Source organism: Xyrauchen texanus, chromosome 13, assembly GCF_025860055.1.
Source record: "Xyrauchen texanus isolate HMW12.3.18 chromosome 13, RBS_HiC_50CHRs, whole genome shotgun sequence".
NCBI classification, from domain to species: Eukaryota; Metazoa; Chordata; class Actinopteri; order Cypriniformes; family Catostomidae; genus Xyrauchen; species Xyrauchen texanus.
Window position 1 is genome coordinate 42,403,786 of NC_068288.1, and position 19,864 is coordinate 42,423,649.

The window sequence follows — 19,864 nt, forward strand, 5'->3', positions numbered from 1 at the left end:
TAAATGTTACTCAGTGTAACACCGTAACCATAAAAAACATTAACACATTGTCGGTAAACAAATGTTCACTCCCAGTGTAAAAGGCTCCATAGGAATCCATTGTTTCTATTCAAAATGAATTGCTCCGAAAATTCGCGTTGGGTATGAAATGGCCTTTAAGGAAGTGTTTTAACCCGATCTGATCTTTAAAATGTAGGCTACTTCCATTAGTTTAAAATGTATTCCGGTTGATTTATTCATAATAATTTATATTTTTGCCTTAAATAATACTAGACGTTATCATATGAAATACATTATTTAGGTAAATTAACAAAACATCTCTTAAAGCATGTGTACCTTCAGGTTCCAGCTAATTTCATACAAATCACAGACAGCACCCTCACAAAAAGTACTGTAGCGATACCATAGTACAGTGATGGTATCAAATGGTAATACCAGGATACTTTGATATATACCATGGTACTAAATGTTTATTCATGCATGGTATTTACATGGTACTTAAAGGGACATCAAGGAATACCATGGTACTGATTTATTACCATTATTATGCATGGTTTTATATAAAAAAATTAAAAATATGGTAAAACCATGGTACTTTTTTTTATTGACATAATCAATGCATTTGCTCGCCCAGTGTTTTGACCAATGAATTTCCATTACTTTTCCATTTGTTTGTGATTCCTGGATAAGAAGAATGAAAAAATAATAATCAAAAAAACATCACATTATAGAGATTGCAGCTGATATTCTAGCTTAGCATAACTAGAATATTCCCTTCAAAGGACTTTTTAAAATTGTATTAATTTCCAGGCTTGGAAATCACAATTTAAACATTCTCAGATGCGTTTTCTATGACTATGGGAACCCTGTAAATAAATATGAATTAATGTATTATGTTATGATGTGCCTTATGATAAAAATGGAAAGAAAGGTTGTTTAAAAATGCACTGTAAATGGATTTCCCACACAAGTAGTTATGAGAAAACCTAAAACCGAGAGACCCAACTATATACCAATGGAATTTTTAACCATATTGTAAACAGCCGTCTTAGTAATATTTGAAAGCAACAGTAGCCTAATTACCCACAAAAAAAGTTGTTTTCACCAACTTGTTTGTTTATATCTCCTCATTTCCAGTCTAATTGTAACTTTTTGGTAAAACATTTGCTATTTGTTAAGTCAGGCCCATGAAAAGCTACAGATGTGTGCAGATGCCAGTCACAAGACGTATTTTCATATATACTCTCTCTGTTCCTCAGATCTCTAATGACACCCTAAACTTTATATGATTAAATAAACAAACCAAACCTCAAAGCTCTGACTAACATAGCCTACAAAAAAATCTGCACGATTTAGGGCTCTGCAACCACAGTAAATGTGTCCCTAACTGCAATCGGCATTCCCAAAGTCCACTGTGTTTGAAAAAATAAACCTAGATTTATAAACCATCTAAATAAAGAGGGATGAAGTAGTTAGGCTAAGGATTATGGTCTGCACAGAAAGGTGAAAAGTTGAGACATGCAGTTGCGCCATCAAAGCAGCCTCAAGTATGCGGTGCGTAAAAGGTGGAATACACGCAAAACAACATTGTGAAAGCAACACAATTACTCAACAGCTCAAATATGAACTGGACTGATGTTTAAAGAGATCAGGGGACGTGGGCAGGGTGAGCATCAATGGCGAGTTTCCATGAGGCGGAGGCAGTCTCTTTCTCTCTCTCTCTTTCAGAGGCAGTCTTTGAGAGACTGTGAGGCAGACAGATGTCACGCAACCTGTTGTTTGTCCAGATGCATTGGCAACTCTTGGCTGTCCTCTCCCTGTTTTGTCAGACGCTTATACTGACGCTAGCTGCAAGAAAACGAAGTGGTAAGTGTATTTGAATGAATTGGCTGTAGTACTAATGAATGTCAGGTAGAGGTGTAAACTAAAATAACTTCATTACTTAAGTGTTATGTTGGGATTTTGTACTTTACTCGAGTACTATTAAAAATGAACACTTGTACTCTTAATAATTTCCAAGGCAAAAATTATGATTAAAATGTTTTGTTTTATTCATTTTTACATAAAGATTGCTCAATTAAATTTTTATGAATCTCAATTAATAATTTTGTTATGAAATTGAAATGTATGTGTTACACTTTACATATAAATGTGAATACATTTAGCAAAATATTTAAGCATTTAATTGAGTACAATTTTGACACATCATCCATGCTTTAACTTAAGTACAATTTTGCAGTGATTTTACACCTGTTTATTGATAAATCATGTTTTATGTATAATCTGAAAATATCTGTATAGTATGCACAAGAGCAAAATAAGAAATAAAACATTTTATTATAATTCCCAGATTACAGTCTAAGTGCATGGATTGCATGGAACTATTGAGCTCATGTAAGGGCTGCATGATTATGACGGAAATCATTATTGTCGATTATTATCAATTTCGGTCAGTAAAATTTGCATCTGCATGGCATTTTCTTAATGTAGGCTAAATATCCAAAAACAAGCTGAGAAATGTGTTCCTGATTTTCTTTATTGCTATTTTATACAACAGTCAATCAAGACTGCTATTTAAATTTTGACAAAGTTATTCACAGAAATCAAGCAAGTGATATGTGACTGGAGTAGACATCTGGAGTACACATCAATGAAATGCTGTAAATTGACACTTTTCACAATGTGTTACTGTGGAAGCTGTAACAGTAATCTTGTTTATTTGATTAACTGCCCAGGCCTAGCTCATGTACTATATAAGGACAATTCAAAGGCTGCATCCAACAGTTTAGTTCTTTTTGCAAAGGTTGAACTTTTTTATAAAGAATATTGCAGAATTATGATTTTCTTTTTTTTTTCAAATAACTTTTATACCTTAATGTGATTTTGGAATTACATTTGACTTTAAATAGTAGTTTAATATCAATAGTTTTTATTGCGTCTATATACCGTATATATGAAGCTTTAAGCCTGAGCTCTAAAAGGAAATAGCATAGTCAGATATTGTTTTTATGCAGCATAGCTTATTATAGATTATATACAGTTAATGAACAAAAACATACTATTGGGGCTGCTTTTGGTCTGATTTGTTTGTGCTTAAAGAAATAAATGAAAATTCTCTCATCATTTATTCACCCTCATGCCATTCCAGATGTGTATGACTTTCTTTCTTCTGCAGAATACAAATGAAGTGTTTAAGAAGAATATCGCAGCTCTGTAGGTCCATACAATGCAAGTGAATGGTGATTAAAACTGTGAAGCTCTGAAAAGCACATAAAGCAGCGTAAAAGTAATCCATAAGACTCCAGTGGTTTAATCCGTGTCTTCTGAAACGATCCAATCAGTTTTGGGTGAGAACAGACCAAGATGTAACTGCTTTTTAACTGTATATCTTGCAATTGCTGTCTCCAGGCATGATCATGATTTCCAGCTTGATTACACTTCCTAGTGCTTGCCATATGAACAGAGCACTAGATGACACAAGAAAGTGTAATTGAGCTTGAAAGTTACATTTTGGTTTGTTCACACCCAAAATCTATTAGATCTCTTCCGAAGACATGGATTAAACCACTTGAGTTGTATGGATTACTTTTATGCTGCCTTTATATGCTTTTTGGGCTTCATAATTTTGGTTACCATTCACGTGCATTGTATGGACCTACAGAGCTGAGATATTCTTCTAAAAATCTTTTCATTAGTGCTCGGCAGAAGAAAGAAAGTTTTTGGGTGAATGATCTATCCCTTTAAAGATCACGATGGGTATTCCATCATTATTTACTCACCCTCTTGTTGTTCCAAACCCCAGAACGCTACCTCAAATGCACATTCTTAAAGTGTCTGGTGCACATTTCTTAAATATTTGTATTTTTACTTGTATTTTCAGAATTTCATTTGATTGGCATCCATGTCCAAAGCATAGAATAATATTATTTTGAGAATGCAGTGGCTTTTTCTCCATTGGTCTTGTCAAGCTCTTTTAGACAGTTCTTTGGTGTCTGTCTTTATTTCTGTAATGAATGACAAGATCAGAACCATGTGGCTCAGACTGACAGAACACAGGCAGAAAAGGGTTTTCTTGGCCTGTTTTTGGCTTTGGCATCAGTCTGACGTAAACAGCCATGAACTCTGTACATTAGAAACACATTTTAGGAAGCTTTCTTCCCTACCACAGTCGCCTTTGGCGTGCTCACTGGGGGCATTGTAGCACGATTTTCTGTAATTTTGCTTTTTAAAATGATATCTAATGTGAAAAGGGCTATACAAATAAAACATGTAACACTATATTGCCTGTATTCTGCTAATCATTATAAATATTTAACCATCCCAGACAGCTGGCGACAGGACTGCAAGAGCTGTCTGGAGTGTTCGAAGGAAAACGGTTGCCTGCGCTGCTCTGAACGGCTCTTCCTCTTCCTCAACAGAGATGGCATGAGTCACCACGGCTCTTGTCTGCACTCCTGTCCCTCTGGACATTTCGGCCTCCGAGGGAAAGACGTCAACCGCTGTATGAGTGAGTCCATCCTATATGTTATTTACAGTAACATATTGTGAGAACGTTACATGTAAAATCAATTTATTATCATTTTGAATAGTCCAAACCTCTACAAATGCACATTTTGTTCACATCAAATGGCGTCACCCAATGAAAACTTTATTCTACTTCTTGATGACAAAAAAACCTAACCCTAACCCAACAACAATTAGGCATAACAACGCCCCTTAGCCGTGACTATATTTGACTCGTAACTTATTTCAGCACATATTTCAGAGCCAAGAGCCTGCCCAATCTGACAAATAAATAGTGATGATAGTAACGTATCTCAAAAGAGTATCCCATACTTTCTTTGTTATTTGGAACTTTTGTACTGCAGCACTTCATATTATTGCCTCATTAGGATGAATTGCTTATCCTATATTCCTCAACTTTAATGTAAGCCGCTTTGGAAAATAATGTCTGCGAAATTAATAAATGTAAATGTAAAATGCATATATTTCTTTTGGGTCATACATCTCTTTAGATCTCGTCATAATCTATACACATTTAATCCTCTCACTGTGCATATTTCTCCTAGAATGCAAAGCTCCAGAGTGTGAAAGGTGTTTCAACAAAGACTTTTGCATCAAATGTAAAGGAGGACATCTGCTCTTCAAAGGCAAATGCTTCAAAAACTGCCCTGAAGGCACATTTCCCCAGTCCACAGACTGTGTTGGTGAGCGCTTTACTCTTTTTAAGACTTACTTTATGGATCAACATCATTAAACTCTCATCACCACCTATCAGTCATGTTTAGTTGGAACAATTAAACCAAGATGTTTCCTCATAAGTGGCTATTTAGAGTAATATAGATGGACTTGTATGCAGAGAAAATGTCTGCATACATTTATCGAGAATTTACATGACAGAATTTAACATGACAAAGTGAAGTGAACTAAATAGGAATACGTTGTCCCTAAGGGTTTGTAAGTTTATCTCTCTGCACTCCAGAAGAATGCATGTTCAGTCTCATTGGTTTCTGGGGTGAATGGAGCTCTTGTCAACACAATGGCCTGAGCTGTGGTGTCAGATGGGGGCAACAGAACAGGACGCGCATTCTGTCCAGTAAAACGCAGGAAGAGACAGAGACACTGTGTCCACCTCAGACTGAGAGCAGAAAGTGCCGCATGAGGAAGAGATGCCCGAAAGGTGAGAATCATTTTCAAAACGATAGAGAAAATGTCAACCAGTGATGCTGACCAATGAGTTATCACTTACAAAGTACTGTGGAGGTAGTACCATGGTAAATTGATGATATCAAATGGTAATGCTATGGTATTTTGATGTATACCATGTACTGAATGATCACTGTATTTATATACCATGGTATTTACATGATACTCCAAGGTACAGTACTTAAAATAAAACAATGGTACTATGATAAATCTCCAGTAAATAATGGTAGTACCACAGCACTTTGACATATGCTGTACTCTTGAATGATTACCATATTCATGTATCATGGTATTTACTTGGCACTCCAAGGTATTTCACAGAGTACCATAGCATTACCATGGTACATGTCTAGAAAACACAGTATTACTATTGTGAAATGTCCAGAAACCATATTAGTACAATTATACTTGGTTATATATCAAAGAATATTATGGTATTACCATGGTACGTGTCCAAAAACCATATTAGTACCAAAGTACTTGGTTATATATCAAAGAATATTATGGTATTGACATGGTACGTGTCCAAAAACATTTTATTACTATTGTGAAATGTCCAAAAACCATATTAGTACAATTATACTTGGTTATATATCAAAGAATATTATGGTATTACCATGGTACATGTCCAAAACCCATATTAGTACAATGATACTTGGTTATATATCAAATAATATTATGGTATTACCATGGAACGTGTCCAAAAACCATATTAGTACAATGATACTTGGTTAAATATCAAATAATATTATGGTATTACCATGGTACGTGTCCAAAAACCATATTAGTACAATGATACTTGGTTATATATCAAAGAATATTATGGTACTGACATGGTACGTGTCCAAAAACATTTTATTACTATTGTGAAATGTCCAAAACCATATTAGTACAATTATACTTGGTTATCTATCAAATAATATTATGGTATTACCATGACACATGTCCAAAAACCATATTAGTACCAAAGTACTTGGTTATACAGTATATCAAAGAATATTATGGTATTACCAATGTACATGTCCAAAAACATGGTATTACTATTGTGAAATGTCCAAAAACCATATTAGTACAATTATACTTGGTTATATATCAAATAATATTATGGTATTACCATGGTACGTGTCCAAAAACCATATTAGTACAATGATACTTGGTTATATATCAAATAATATTATGGTATTGACATGGTACATGTCCAAAAACATTTTATTACTATTGTGAAATGTCCAAAAACCATATTAGTACAATTATACTTGGTTATCTATCAAATAATATTATGGTATTACCATGGTACGTGTCCAAAAACCATATTAGTACAATGATACTTGGTTATATATCAAATAATATTATGGTATTGACATGGTACATGTCCAAAAACATTTTATTACTATTGTGAAATGTCCAAAAACCATATTAGTACAATTATACTTGGTTATATATCAAATAATATTATGGTATTACCATGGTACATGTCCAAAACCCATATTAGTACAATGATAATTGGTTATATATCAAATAATATTATGGTATTACCATGGTACATGTCCAAAACCCATATTAGTACAATGATACTTGGTTATCTATCAAATAATATTATGGTATTACCATGGTACGTGTCCAAAAACCATATTAGTACAATGATACTTGGTTATATATCAAAGAATATTATGGTATTGACATGGTACATGTCCAAAAACATTTTATTACTATTGTGAAATGTCCAAAAACCATATTAGTACCAATTATACTTGGTTATCTATCAAATAATATTATGGTATTGACCATGGTACATGTCCAAAAACTTCATTACATTGAAGTCAAACCATATGAGTACTTGGTTATATATCAAATAATATTATGGTATTGACATGGTACATGTCCAAAAACATTTTATTACTATTGTGAAATGTCCAAAAACCATATTAGTACCAAATATACTTGGTTATATATCAAATAATATTATGGTATTGACCATGGTACATGTCCAAAACCCATATTAGTACAATGATACTTGGTTATCTATCAAATAATATTATGGTATTACCATGGTACATGTCCAAAACCATATTAGTACAATGATACTTGGTTATATATCAAAGAATATTATGGTATTGACATGGTACATGTCCAAAAACATTTTATTACTATTGTGAAATGTCCAAAAACCATATTAGTACAATTATACTTGGTTATCTATCAAATAATATTATGGTATTACCATGACACATGTCCAAAAACCATATTAGTACCAAAGTACTTGGTTATATATCAAAGAATATTATGGAATTACCAATGTACATGTCCAAAAACATGGTATTACTATTGTGAAATGTCCAAAAACCATATTAGTACAATTATACTTGGTTATCTATCAAATAATATTATGGTATTACCATGACACATGTCCAAAAACCATATTAGTACCAAAGTACTTGGTTATATATCAAAGAATATTATGGTATTGACATGGTACATGTCCAAAAACATTTTATTACTATTGTGAAATGTCCAAAAACCATATTAGTACCAAAGTACTTGGTTATATATCAAAGAATATTATGGTATTACCATGGAACGTGTCCAAAAACCATATTAGTACAATGATACTTGGTTAAATATCAAAGAATATTATGGTATTACCATGGTACGTGTCCAAAAACCATATTAGTACAATGATACTTGGTTATATATCAAAGAATATTATGGTATTACCATGGTACGTGTCCAAAAACCATATTAGTACAATGATACTTGGTTATATATCAAATAATATTATGGTATTACCATGGTACGTGTCCAAAACCATATTAGTACAATGATACTTGGTTATATATCAAATAATATTATGGTATTACCATGGTACGTGTCCAAAAACCATATTAGTACAATGATACTTGGTTATATATCAAATAATATTATGGTATTACCATGGTACGTGTCCAAAAACCATATTAGTACAATGATACTTGGTTATATATCAAATAATATTATGGTATTACCATGGTACGTGTCCAAAAACCATATTAGTACAATGATACTTGGTTATATATCAAAGAATATTATGGTATTACCATGGTACGTGTCCAAAAACCATATTAGTACAATGATACTTGGTTATATATCAAATAATATTATGGTATTACCATGGTACGTGTCCAAAAACCATATTAGTACAATGATACTTGGTTATCTATCAAATAATATTATGGTATTACCATGGTACGTGTCCAAAAACCATATTAGTACAATGATACTTGGTTATATATCAAATAATATTATGGTATTACCATGGTACATGTCCAAAAACCATATTAGTACAATGATACTTGGTTATATATCAAAGAATATTATGGTATTACCATGGTACATGTCCAAAACCATATTAGTACAATGATACTTGGTTATCTATCAAATAATATTATGGTATTACCATGGTACGTGTCCAAAAACCATATTAGTACAATTATACTTGGTTATCTATCAAATAATATTATGGTATTACCATGGTACGTGTCCAAAAACCATATTAGTACAATGATACTTGGTTATATATCAAATAATATTATGGTATTGACATGGTACATGTCCAAAAACATTTTATTACTATTGTGAAATGTCCAAAAACCATATTAGTACAAATATACTTGGTTATATATCAAATAATATTATGGTATTACCATGGTACATGTCCAAAACCCATATTAGTACAATGATACTTGGTTATCTATCAAATAATATTATGGTATTACCATGGTACGTGTCCAAAAACCATATTAGTACAATGATACTTGGTTATATATCAAATAATATTATGGTATTGACATGGTACATGTCCAAAAACATTTTATTACTATTGTGAAATGTCCAAAAACCATATTAGTACAAATATACTTGGTTATATATCAAATAATATTATGGTATTACCATGGTACATGTCCAAAACCCATATTAGTACAATGATACTTGGTTATATATCAAAGAATATTATGGTATTGACATGGTACGTGTCCAAAAACATTTTATTACTATTGTGAAATGTCCAAAAACCATATTAGTACAATGATACTTGGTTATCTATCAAATAATATTATGGTATTACCATGACACATGTCCAAAAACCATATTAGTACCAAAGTACTTGGTTATATATCAAAGAATATTATGGTATTGACATGGTACATGTCCAAAAACATTTTATTACTATTGTGAAATGTCCAAAAACCATATTAGTACAATTATACTTGGTTATCTATCAAATAATATTATGGTATTACCATGGTACATGTCCAAAAACCATATTAGTACCAAAGTACTTGGTTATATATCAAAGAATATTATGGTATTGACATGGTACATGTCCAAAAACATGGTATTACTATTGTGAAATGCCCAAAAACCATATTAGTACAATTATACTTGGTTATCTATCAAATAATATTATGGTATTACCATGGTACGTGTCCAAAAACCATATTAGTACAATGATACTTGGTTATATATCAAATAATATTATGGTATTACCAATGTAAATGTCCAAAAACATGGTATTACTATTGTGAAATGCCCAAAAACCATATTAGTACAATTATACTTGGTTATCTATCAAATAATATTATGGTATTACCATGGTACGTGTCCAAAAACCATATTAGTACAATGATACTTGGTTATCTATCAAATAATATTATGGTATTACCATGGTACATGTCCAAAAACATGATATTACTATTGATATTACTAAAAAACATACCATGGGATTATGGGATTTGGTTATATATCAAAGAAGATTTTGGTATTACCACAATAAATATATAAAACAACAACACCATCTGTCTGGCCAAGACATCACTTTAAATAAAAGATTATGTTGTTCACATTCTCATGACAGTGGCCCAATTTCATTCAATAGCTTGTGACATAAATAAACACAATGTGACATGATAACCACAGTTTATGGCTGATCTGAGGGCTAGTCTAACTGTGTTTAGTGAATATTCTCCTAACACCATCTCTTGTTGCCACATCAAACCTATCGATTTCATGTCGTGGTTCGCTGACCTGCGATTTACACACGACATAAAGACAAGATCCAAACATTCTTGAATGTTCATTCTTTTCATTGTCTAAAATTTGGGAAATTGTCTTAATTCTTCATTTGATGCTATACTGGAAATCAGTTGTTGGCAGCAATTATCATTACCGCTGGCAGATTCGATTTCTGTTAGCATGAAGAAAAGGAGACATCTTTTCACTCTGTCGCCATTTGAGCAGCCTTCAGTCACCCATAATGACACCCATGTGCGATATGAAGACTGCATAGCATCTTAAAACATTCCTTTATGTCCATTAATATAATTTCCCTTGTCATTGTTTCTACAGGAGAGAGTGGTTTGTACTATTTTTGAAAGAAAGTGGTGTGTATTATGTACACTCTATTGTGCACAGTATGCATATTGTTTGGCATTAAGGCTTTCTGGTTTAGGTTAGGACAAACTTTTGCACATAATAGGTTTTATTGAAGTATTATGATCCATTTATTTCCCCTCCAAATTGCTGCAGATTATAAAAAATAAACAATCTGAATGCGTTTTTTATTGGCCTCAGTAAGTGAAGGGAAGGGATAAAGTGGTTTATCTCTAAATTTGACACTTCAAAGACTTTTGATACTGTAATATTTGAACTGTGACCAATGGAGAACTGATGCATTAATTGTGCCCTAAAGTGTCTCCAAATAAACAAACAAAAAATCATAACCTTTCTACGGTTTGTCCAAGTTGATCCCCAAGTACTAATGAAAGTCAGACACCACATCTCAAGAAGGATCATAATACTTCAATACAACCTATGACTCAAAAATACCTGCCCAAATCATTAACTGCAAACCTCTGATCTTAACATGATTTATGTTGGTTATCAGAGGCTGGCTTTAAACCAGATGATTTGTGGCCATGTGTAGGTTATGAGCATGTGCCTAATTGGAGAAGATGGAAGAGGTTAGTACATTTTAGCATGGCTGATAACAAAGGGGATTACCAAAAGACTGAAAATGATTGAAAGATGGAAAAAGAAAGAGGTATTTGCTATGCATTTCCAATAGGAAAATATACATGCATAGATGGGAGCTAAAAATGATTGACTGGTTTGTAAAGATGAGGCAAATGATAATTGACAACAGAAATAGAGAGAGATAAAAACAAATAAAAAATACCAGAGTGTATGAAGCAGAGAAAAGCAGGAAAAATGATGGAGAAATTGACGTTCTGGCAAGGCCGTGGTGTTTTCCAGACCACAGACCCCATTCCTTAGCTCATAATAGCTGTTTACTCCAGTTTTATGATATCCTTATTATGTCCCCTTTAAAAGACATACATGGATTATGATTTGTTTTTAGCTCACAAAAAATGTACCCACCTCTGCATAATATTTGTTCCACTTTAGCTAGAAAATATTATTATTTTTTTTACTTTCTTAACCAAGACAGTACATACCACCCTGGAGCTCCTCTCTGTTGTTGATTTAGAAACTTAAAGTCAAACCAGACTTGAACATTTGAAGTACTGCAGGGAGCTCAATGCACCATTCTCAGGTTCTGAGCTGTCCAATGCGTGACAGCAAAAAAGAAATGACCTCCACATACTTAAAAACATAATGATAGGATGTGATTATTGAACCGATGTAGTGTACTTTTTTACTGACTTAAGTTAAAACGAAAGTGAATGGGAACTAAGGCTGTCAGTCCTAAATATTCTGCTAAACATCTCCTATTGTGCTCCACATATGAAAGAAAGTCATTAAGGTTTGGTACAATAAGAAGGTGAGTAAATGTAATTGGAGCCAGCTGGTATGCGATAGCTGTGCAGTATGTGTAAACCTCACTCCCCTGGCCACAAGAGGCGCAAAAGCGACTGACACTAGAGGGTGTAGACTTTGGCCTCCTCGTTAGCGTGCCAGTCTCGCATGCCGGTTCGAATCCCGCTCGGAGAGGGTCGAGCACAACCGGTTACCAGATGGGAGTGAGGTTTAGGGGGATGAGTGTAATGACAGCCAGCTGGTACATGATAGCTGTGCTGTATGTGTAAACCTCAACTCCCTGGCCTCAAGAAGTGCACTAGTGACTGACGCCAGAGGCTGAAGCTGTAGCCGTAGCCTCCTTGTTAGAACGGCAGCCTTCAATGTCGGAGACGCCGGTTCAAATCCCACTTGGAGTGGGCCAAGCAGGACCGTATACATAAATGAAGACAGAATTTTCTTATTGGCTAAACTATCATTAAACTCTGCAGACCCACCAGAAGTGTATAATATAACAAAATAAATCCTTAAAATGTTGCATCATAAATGAGCGCCACCTAGATGTGGAGATGATGTAGAAATATTCATATGAACATTTACTTTTACATTTGGCAGACACTTTTAACCAAAGCAACTTACAGTGCACTTATTACCAGGACAATCCCCCTGGAGCAACCTGGAGTTAAGTGCCTTGATCAAGGACACAATGGTGGTGGCTGTGGGGATTGAACCAGCAACCTTCTGATTAACAGTTATGTGCTTTAGCCACTACACCACCACCACTTCATGAACAGAAATGTGTTTCACATTGCACATAAAAAGACATGCCATATATCAAATGAAAGCTCTTATTCTTAGGAATGTGATTTTTTGATCACATTCCTAATACCACAATTTTAATTATAATATTATATAATATACATTATATCACTGTAAGACAGAGATGCATGCCTGCCCTTATCACTGCTTCTGTATGGCCCAGTGTTGCCAAAACTCCACATCAGCTCTTATCTGTTTTCTTCAAAATAAGTCATTTTTTACTTGTCTGTGAGATTGCTTGGTAAAATAATCCAATGTTACATCTCTGATTCATCCATCCATCCATCTTCAACCGCTTATCCAAAAGTCGGCTAGCGGGGGCAGCAGGTCCAGCAGGGGGCCCCAAACTTCCCTATCCCGAGCCACATTAACCAGCTCTGACTGGGGGACCCCGAGGCGTTCCCAGGCCAGTGTGGAGATGTAATCTTGCCACCTAATCCTGGGTCTTCCCCGAGGCCTCCTCCCTGCTGGACGTGCTTGAAACACCTACCTAGGGAGGCGCCCAGGACATCTCTGATGTCCAGAAAAAACCTAAACAGAAAAAATTGCAGTCCAGAATAAAAATCGTGATAAACAAATCATCTGCCAAATATGTTATCAGCTTTTGATAATGAAAAGTTAAGTATCTCAGCTAAGGATCTCATCTTTCCAACAACACCTAGATTGAGCTTATAGTCCATTCAGAGGCCGCAATATTTAATAAAACAGTGGGGAACATGTATGCAATACAAAATTGACTGGATGTCTATGGATTGAGTGTTCAGCTGCATTAGAGCATTTCAGATCTGCATGTAGTGATGGAAGGTGATAGATGAAAAAATATATTTCCTTGTACTTGCTGCCATCTAGTGGAATGAAATAAGACTTTTAGCAAGTAGATTGAGCAAACACAATTAGAATTACATGCTTACAACTTTATAACAAATAAAAAGTAGATGTTCATCTTAAAGCCGGGCAACAGCCAAAAATGCAACAGAGTTAGCAGTTAAAACCCTTTTAATCTGAAGGCATTTGCTTAAATGCTTACATTTAGTTATGTCAACATATATAAACTGTGCCTTCATATACATTTCTGTGAATTTGTTTTTCATTTTATTTAAATTATTTCAGTTTTACCCAGGTAGTGCTAGCAAGTGTCTAGCATACATGGCAACTCCTTTAATATGGATTAAATAGCAAAGGATTTTTGTGATTCTTACGAAATCTTTAAAGAGAACGTCATGATACACTTTTCCTCCAGAGTCAAAAGCAAAAAATAAAAAAATATATTTATTTTGCATACTGAAAAAGTGAGACCACTGCAAAATTATCATTTTCTCTGGATTTACTATTTATAGATATGTGTTTGAGTAAAATTAACATTTTTGTTTTATTCTATAAAGGACTGACAAAATTTCTTCCAAATTCCAAATACAAATTTTGTCATTTAGTTTCATTAATTTGAACTTGACCCTGTCATGACCAGCCCAATCTCCAGACCTGAACCCCATTGAAAATCTGGAATTTGATCAAGAGGAAGATGGATGGCCACAAGCCATCAAACAAAGCCGAGCTGCTTGAATTTTTGCACCAGGAGTGGCATAAAGTCACCCAACATCAATGTGAAAGACTGGTAGAGAGCATGCCAAAGCACATGAAATCTGTGATTGGAAATCAGGGTTATTCCACCAAATATTGATTTCCGAACTCTTCCTGCATTATTTGAGGTCTGAAAACACTGCATCTTTTTTGTTATTTTGACCAGTTGTCCTTTTCTGCAAATAAATACTACAAATGACAATATTTTTATTTGGAATTTGGGAGAAATGTTGTAGTATTGTATAGAATAAAACAAAAATGTTCCTTTTACTCAAACATATATAGTAAATACAGAGAAACTGATCATATATATATATATATATATATATATATACAGTTCTGTGCAACAGTTTTAGGCACTTGTGAAAATGTTGAGATAAATAGTTTTCATTTATCAATTAAGTTCATACAAAGTCCCGTAAGCATAAAAAGCTATATCATTATTGTGACCACCTTTGCCTTCAAAACAGCAGGGGCCCCAGAGCGCCACCTACATTTCAGATCTGTAAGTAGTGATGTATTCTCCTAGATACACCTGGACAATTTTTACTGTAATGCAGTTATGGTAATAAGAATCATCATTGAAAACAATGGGAAGAGTAAAATTAAAATATCTAGACATGCAATATATATATATATATATTATTTATTTTTTTGTATTTTTTGTTTATTTTTTGGTATTGATTTGGGGTTATATATGACCCCCAAATAAAATTTGGGGTTTTAATATGATATATTTTCTTGACAGGATTCGTTAGTTAGAATTGTTAGAATGTGTTTAAATTACAGAGTTGGGGCGGCTGTGGCTCAGTTGGTAGAGTGGGCTGGCCGCTAATCACAGGATTGGTGGTTCAAATCCTGGCCCACATGACTCAACATGCCAAAGTGTCCTTGGGCAAGACACTGAACCCCAAATTGCTCCCAATGGAAGGCTAGCACCTTACATAGCAGCTCTGCTGCCATTGGTGTATGAATGTGTCACAGTGTAAAGCCCTTTGAATACTGTTAAGGTTAAAAAGGTGCTATATAAGTGCAGACCATTTACCATTCGTGAGAATCACCCATTCCATTCTTTTAAGTAATCATATAATAAAAAAGTCACATGGGCAAGATTATTGACTTGACAGACACGTTGAAGTGATCAAACTGAATTATTAATGCAAAGATGTCATATAAATGGATTGTTAGATATGTGATTCACGGCCTCATGTGGACATGGTTGTATCTTGACAGATAAAAGGAAAAATGAAAGGAGAGAAGAAAGAAGAAAGGCACAGAAAAATTTCAGTAACAGAACCATCACGGACCCACCATGGGGAACGTAAGATTCTGGGAAGATCAAGCAGGATGAGGAGACAGTCGCTCATGCTATGTTTTCTTAATTGATAATATGTAAACAAGATATTTTTATATTTTTGTATAAATGTATGATATTTGTAACATTCCTACTTTAGAAATCAGGATATGACCTGTAACAAGAGATTACACATCTATTGAAAAATCTTTTTTTATGTATTACATTTTGTTTACATTACTAAGACACATCTTAACCTGTATTTATGCATTCTTTTTGACAAGTTGGGGAGGGTTTTACCCAACACTATCACATGACTTAAAGAGATAGTTCACCCAAAAATGTAACTTCGTCATATTTTACTCACTCTCATGTTGTTCCAAAGCCATGTTATTTTCTTTCTTCAGTGGAACACAAAAGTAGATATGTTACTCTCAGTCACCATTCACTTTCATTGCATATTTTTTGCAATCAATAAAACGGAACAGTCTGTATTTATTACATGAGAGTAAGTAAAACTATGCATTTTTGGGGGGGGTTAACAAAGACAAGATGCATGTCGGGCTATGACAATGTGCATTTCTGTTAGATGAATAACAGGCAGACAGTGTCAGTCTCTTGTCAAGTTGTTTGAGCTGTATCTCTGCATCTTTCTGTGCATGCTTAGGGCATATTTAGCTACTTTGTGTTTTCCAGCCACATGCTCTCCCTGTATTTGCACTTCTTCACTATAACTGCATTAGTCAAAAAAGACACGGAACAATGCAAAGTTGTGTAAATGCCCTTGCAGTCCAGTTATTCAGTCTCCTATCACATTTAGAGACTGTGGAATCAAGTCATGCGATTAGCTTTTGACTTGTCATGTAACCCAATGAGCACAGATTTGTTCCTTAATTTGCATAAAGGTATCTAACTTAAATGATAAATGTATGTGTTTCATCACTGGCTGCTGTTAGTTAACGTGCCAATGTTGTGCATATTTAGTTGACTGATTGTTTTGCATTTTCAATGTGTTGATTTTCACAGTATTCTCTCAAGCTGTTGAATTGTGTTTACTGGAAAAATCACTGTAATGCAGAAATGATTAGCCCCAAATGGACAGTTTTGAAAGTGGTATAAAAGAGAAAGGGGTATTTTGTGTTATTAAACAAAGAATTCAGAATAAATACCTTTTCTCAAGGGGATATCAGCTGTTAACTGATGTACAGTTGCCCAAAGGTTTTTGGACACCTAAGCCACCCTTAAAAAGTTCTGAATGTCATTGCATTGAATTCTACCCGCTCAACACCAGTTTCATGTACAACAGTAAAGAGAAGACTCAGGGGTGCAGCCTTATGGGAAGAATTGCAAAGAAAAAGCCACTTTTGAAAAACAAAAACAAAAAGAAAAACACAGACATTGGACAACAGATAATTGGAAAAGAGTGTTATGGATCTTAACCCCTTGAGCATTTGTGGGATCAGCTAGACTGTAAGGTGCGTGAGAAGTGCTCAACAAGCCACATCTATGGTAAGTGTTACAGGAAGCATGGGGTGAAATGCCACCTGAGTATCTGGACAAACTGACAGCTAGAATGCCAAGGATCTGCAAAGCTGTCATTGCTGCACGTGGAGGATGTTTTGATGAGAACTCTTTGAAGTAGTATAGAATACAAACTGAAGTAGCTTTAGAATACAATGTATTGTTTACTACCATATTATTTGATCATAAGCCGATCATTGGCACACAGTTCACAGGAATCCATTTCACAAGTGAATTTGTCAATCAGTTCGAGATTTATTATGTGGGCTTGTTTAAAGACCTGTCAATTTACACCTGCGTTAAACAGATGCTTGTGTAGCGTCTCAGGTGCGTTGCATCATAAACATACATTTTTAGGTCACTGTGTCAAGTTAAATATAGTTTAATACTTAGAACACATCTTGAGATCTCTTAGTTTGGATTTGTGCTCCATCGAGTGTTTTGAATGCAAGAACGTAATGCATGTCTTTGTTGTTCTGTCTACTGGATGGTTGTTTTCTTCACTGTATAAACTGCATGTTGCCATACAGCTGAAATTCGGGGGCATTGCGATTAATTGCGTACATTTTTTTTAACATGTTATTTTACTAGAATGGTCATAAAAATGTGTTTGTGCATGGAACTACTTTCTTACGCAACGTATTAGAAGCTGCCATTGCTGGTTCAAAACAAATGATGCGTCCAAACTCCGTTTGTAATTAAAAAATGTCACCTCAGAAATAGTGTCACGGCTTGTGCTGTTTTGAACAAGTTATTGAATAAAAAAGTTTGAATGTGTGTGTGTGTGTGTGTGTGTGTGAGAGAGAGAGTGAGAGAGAGAGAGAGAGAGAGGGAGAGAGAGAGAGAGAGAGAGAGGGAGAGAGAGAGAGAGTGTGTGTGATCACCTGTTGCCACTCCCAAGCAAAGATGCTGTCAGCTTTCTGAAGATCAGCTTTCTCTGTGGAAAAATAGCGTCCATTTCGCAATGTCCTCTGCTATTTTAAACAGCACCCATTGTGTATTAATCAGTCTGTTGTGTCTCTCAGCTGTGATGAGCCATAATGCTGAAGTTGTTCATTTAAAGCAGTTTAAAGCTATTTCCTAGATTTAGTAGTGTAGTTTAGACAAGCGATCACGAAGAGCTGCTTTTTAGACACTGGCTGACATAGACTCACTTCACGTCGCCTAACTGGCTCATATTACACACAAAAAATATATTTTGCCACCACTTGTTGGTTAACACATTTAATGTCAAATACAAAAGACAAACAGTAGCTCTTAACATTTACATTTATACTTATTCATTTGACAGACGCTTTTATCTAAAAGCGACTTACAAAAGAGGATATATATATATATATATATATAATTTAAACTGGTTTTGGTAAACTGGTTTTGGTCTATGGATATACATGGTAGAGAAAAGAAAAAAAAGGAAACACACACCTGCAAAGCTATGGATATAGATGATCACGTGTTGCTGTATAGTTTTTATAAAAACACTAATATTTTTTTTCAGTGTTTCACTGCGGTTGTACAAATCAGACATCATTGACTACACCATGGCGTTCCTGTTTTTGAATAGGAGAATATCTGGGGGTTTAAAACAAAGGATTTTTTGACTATCATCAGTCACAACATAAAGTCCTACAGATAATTGCACATAAAAAAAAACTATTTTAAAGTAGTAAGGATTGAATAACATAACATTTCCTAATGTACAAACAGCTTCTACTCAGAAATGTATATTTCCACATTCAACCAAAAGATGGCAGTATTCACCTGACATATGCAGTACACGAAGTCAGCGTTCTGTTTGTAAGTGAACAACTCAGACACATCATATACAGGTGAAACTCGAAAAATTTGAATATCGTGCAAAAGTTCATTAATTTCAGTAATTCAACTTAAAAGGTGAAACTAATATATTATATAGACTCATTACAAGCAAAGTAAGATATTTCAAGCCTTTATTTGATATCATTTTTATGATTATGGCTTACAGCTTATGAAAACCCCAAATTCAGAATCTCAGAAAATTAGAATATTACATGAAATCAATAAAAAAAAAAAAAGGATTTTAAATACAGAAATATCAGCCCTCTGAAAAGTATAATCATGCATATGTACTCAGTACTTGGTTTGGGCCCCTTTTGCATTAATTACTGCCTCAAT

The 19,864-nt window shown here is 34.3% G+C and overlaps 1 protein-coding gene across 2 annotated transcripts; it reads left to right on the forward strand.

Annotated features, from left to right (window-relative positions):
- The first annotated feature begins 1,740 nt into the window (after positions 1–1,740).
- LOC127654309 (R-spondin-2-like) lies at positions 1,741–17,395 on the forward strand. 2 transcript variants are annotated; one of them, XM_052141435.1, is made up of 5 exons: positions 1,741–1,866; positions 4,325–4,507; positions 5,070–5,207; positions 5,486–5,680; positions 16,129–17,395. In XM_052141435.1, the coding sequence occupies exons 1-5, from the start codon at positions 1,761–1,763 to the stop codon at positions 16,218–16,220; spliced, it is 714 nt and encodes a 237-aa protein (XP_051997395.1). In that variant the 5' UTR covers positions 1,741–1,760; the 3' UTR covers positions 16,221–17,395. The 2 variants fall into 2 exon arrangements, with proteins under 2 accessions (XP_051997395.1, XP_051997394.1); XM_052141434.1 differs by having other exon boundaries at positions 5,483–5,680; positions 16,129–17,392.
- Positions 17,396–19,864: the final 2,469 nt, after the last annotated feature.

What these genes read in the sequence shown, in the direction of transcription:
- LOC127654309 (XM_052141434.1), top strand. Translation starts at nt 1,761, where the DNA reads ATGTCACGCAACCTGTTGTTTGTCCAGATGCATTGGCAACTCTTGGCT. An exon ending in AGACGTCAACCGCTGTATGA is followed by an intron (nt 4,508 to 5,069) that starts GTGAGTCCATCC and finishes TATTTCTCCTAG; the next exon opens with AATGCAAAGCTCCAGAGTGT. An exon ending in GAGGAAGAGATGCCCGAAAG is followed by an intron (nt 5,681 to 16,128) that starts GTGAGAATCATT and finishes GTATCTTGACAG; the next exon opens with ATAAAAGGAAAAATGAAAGG.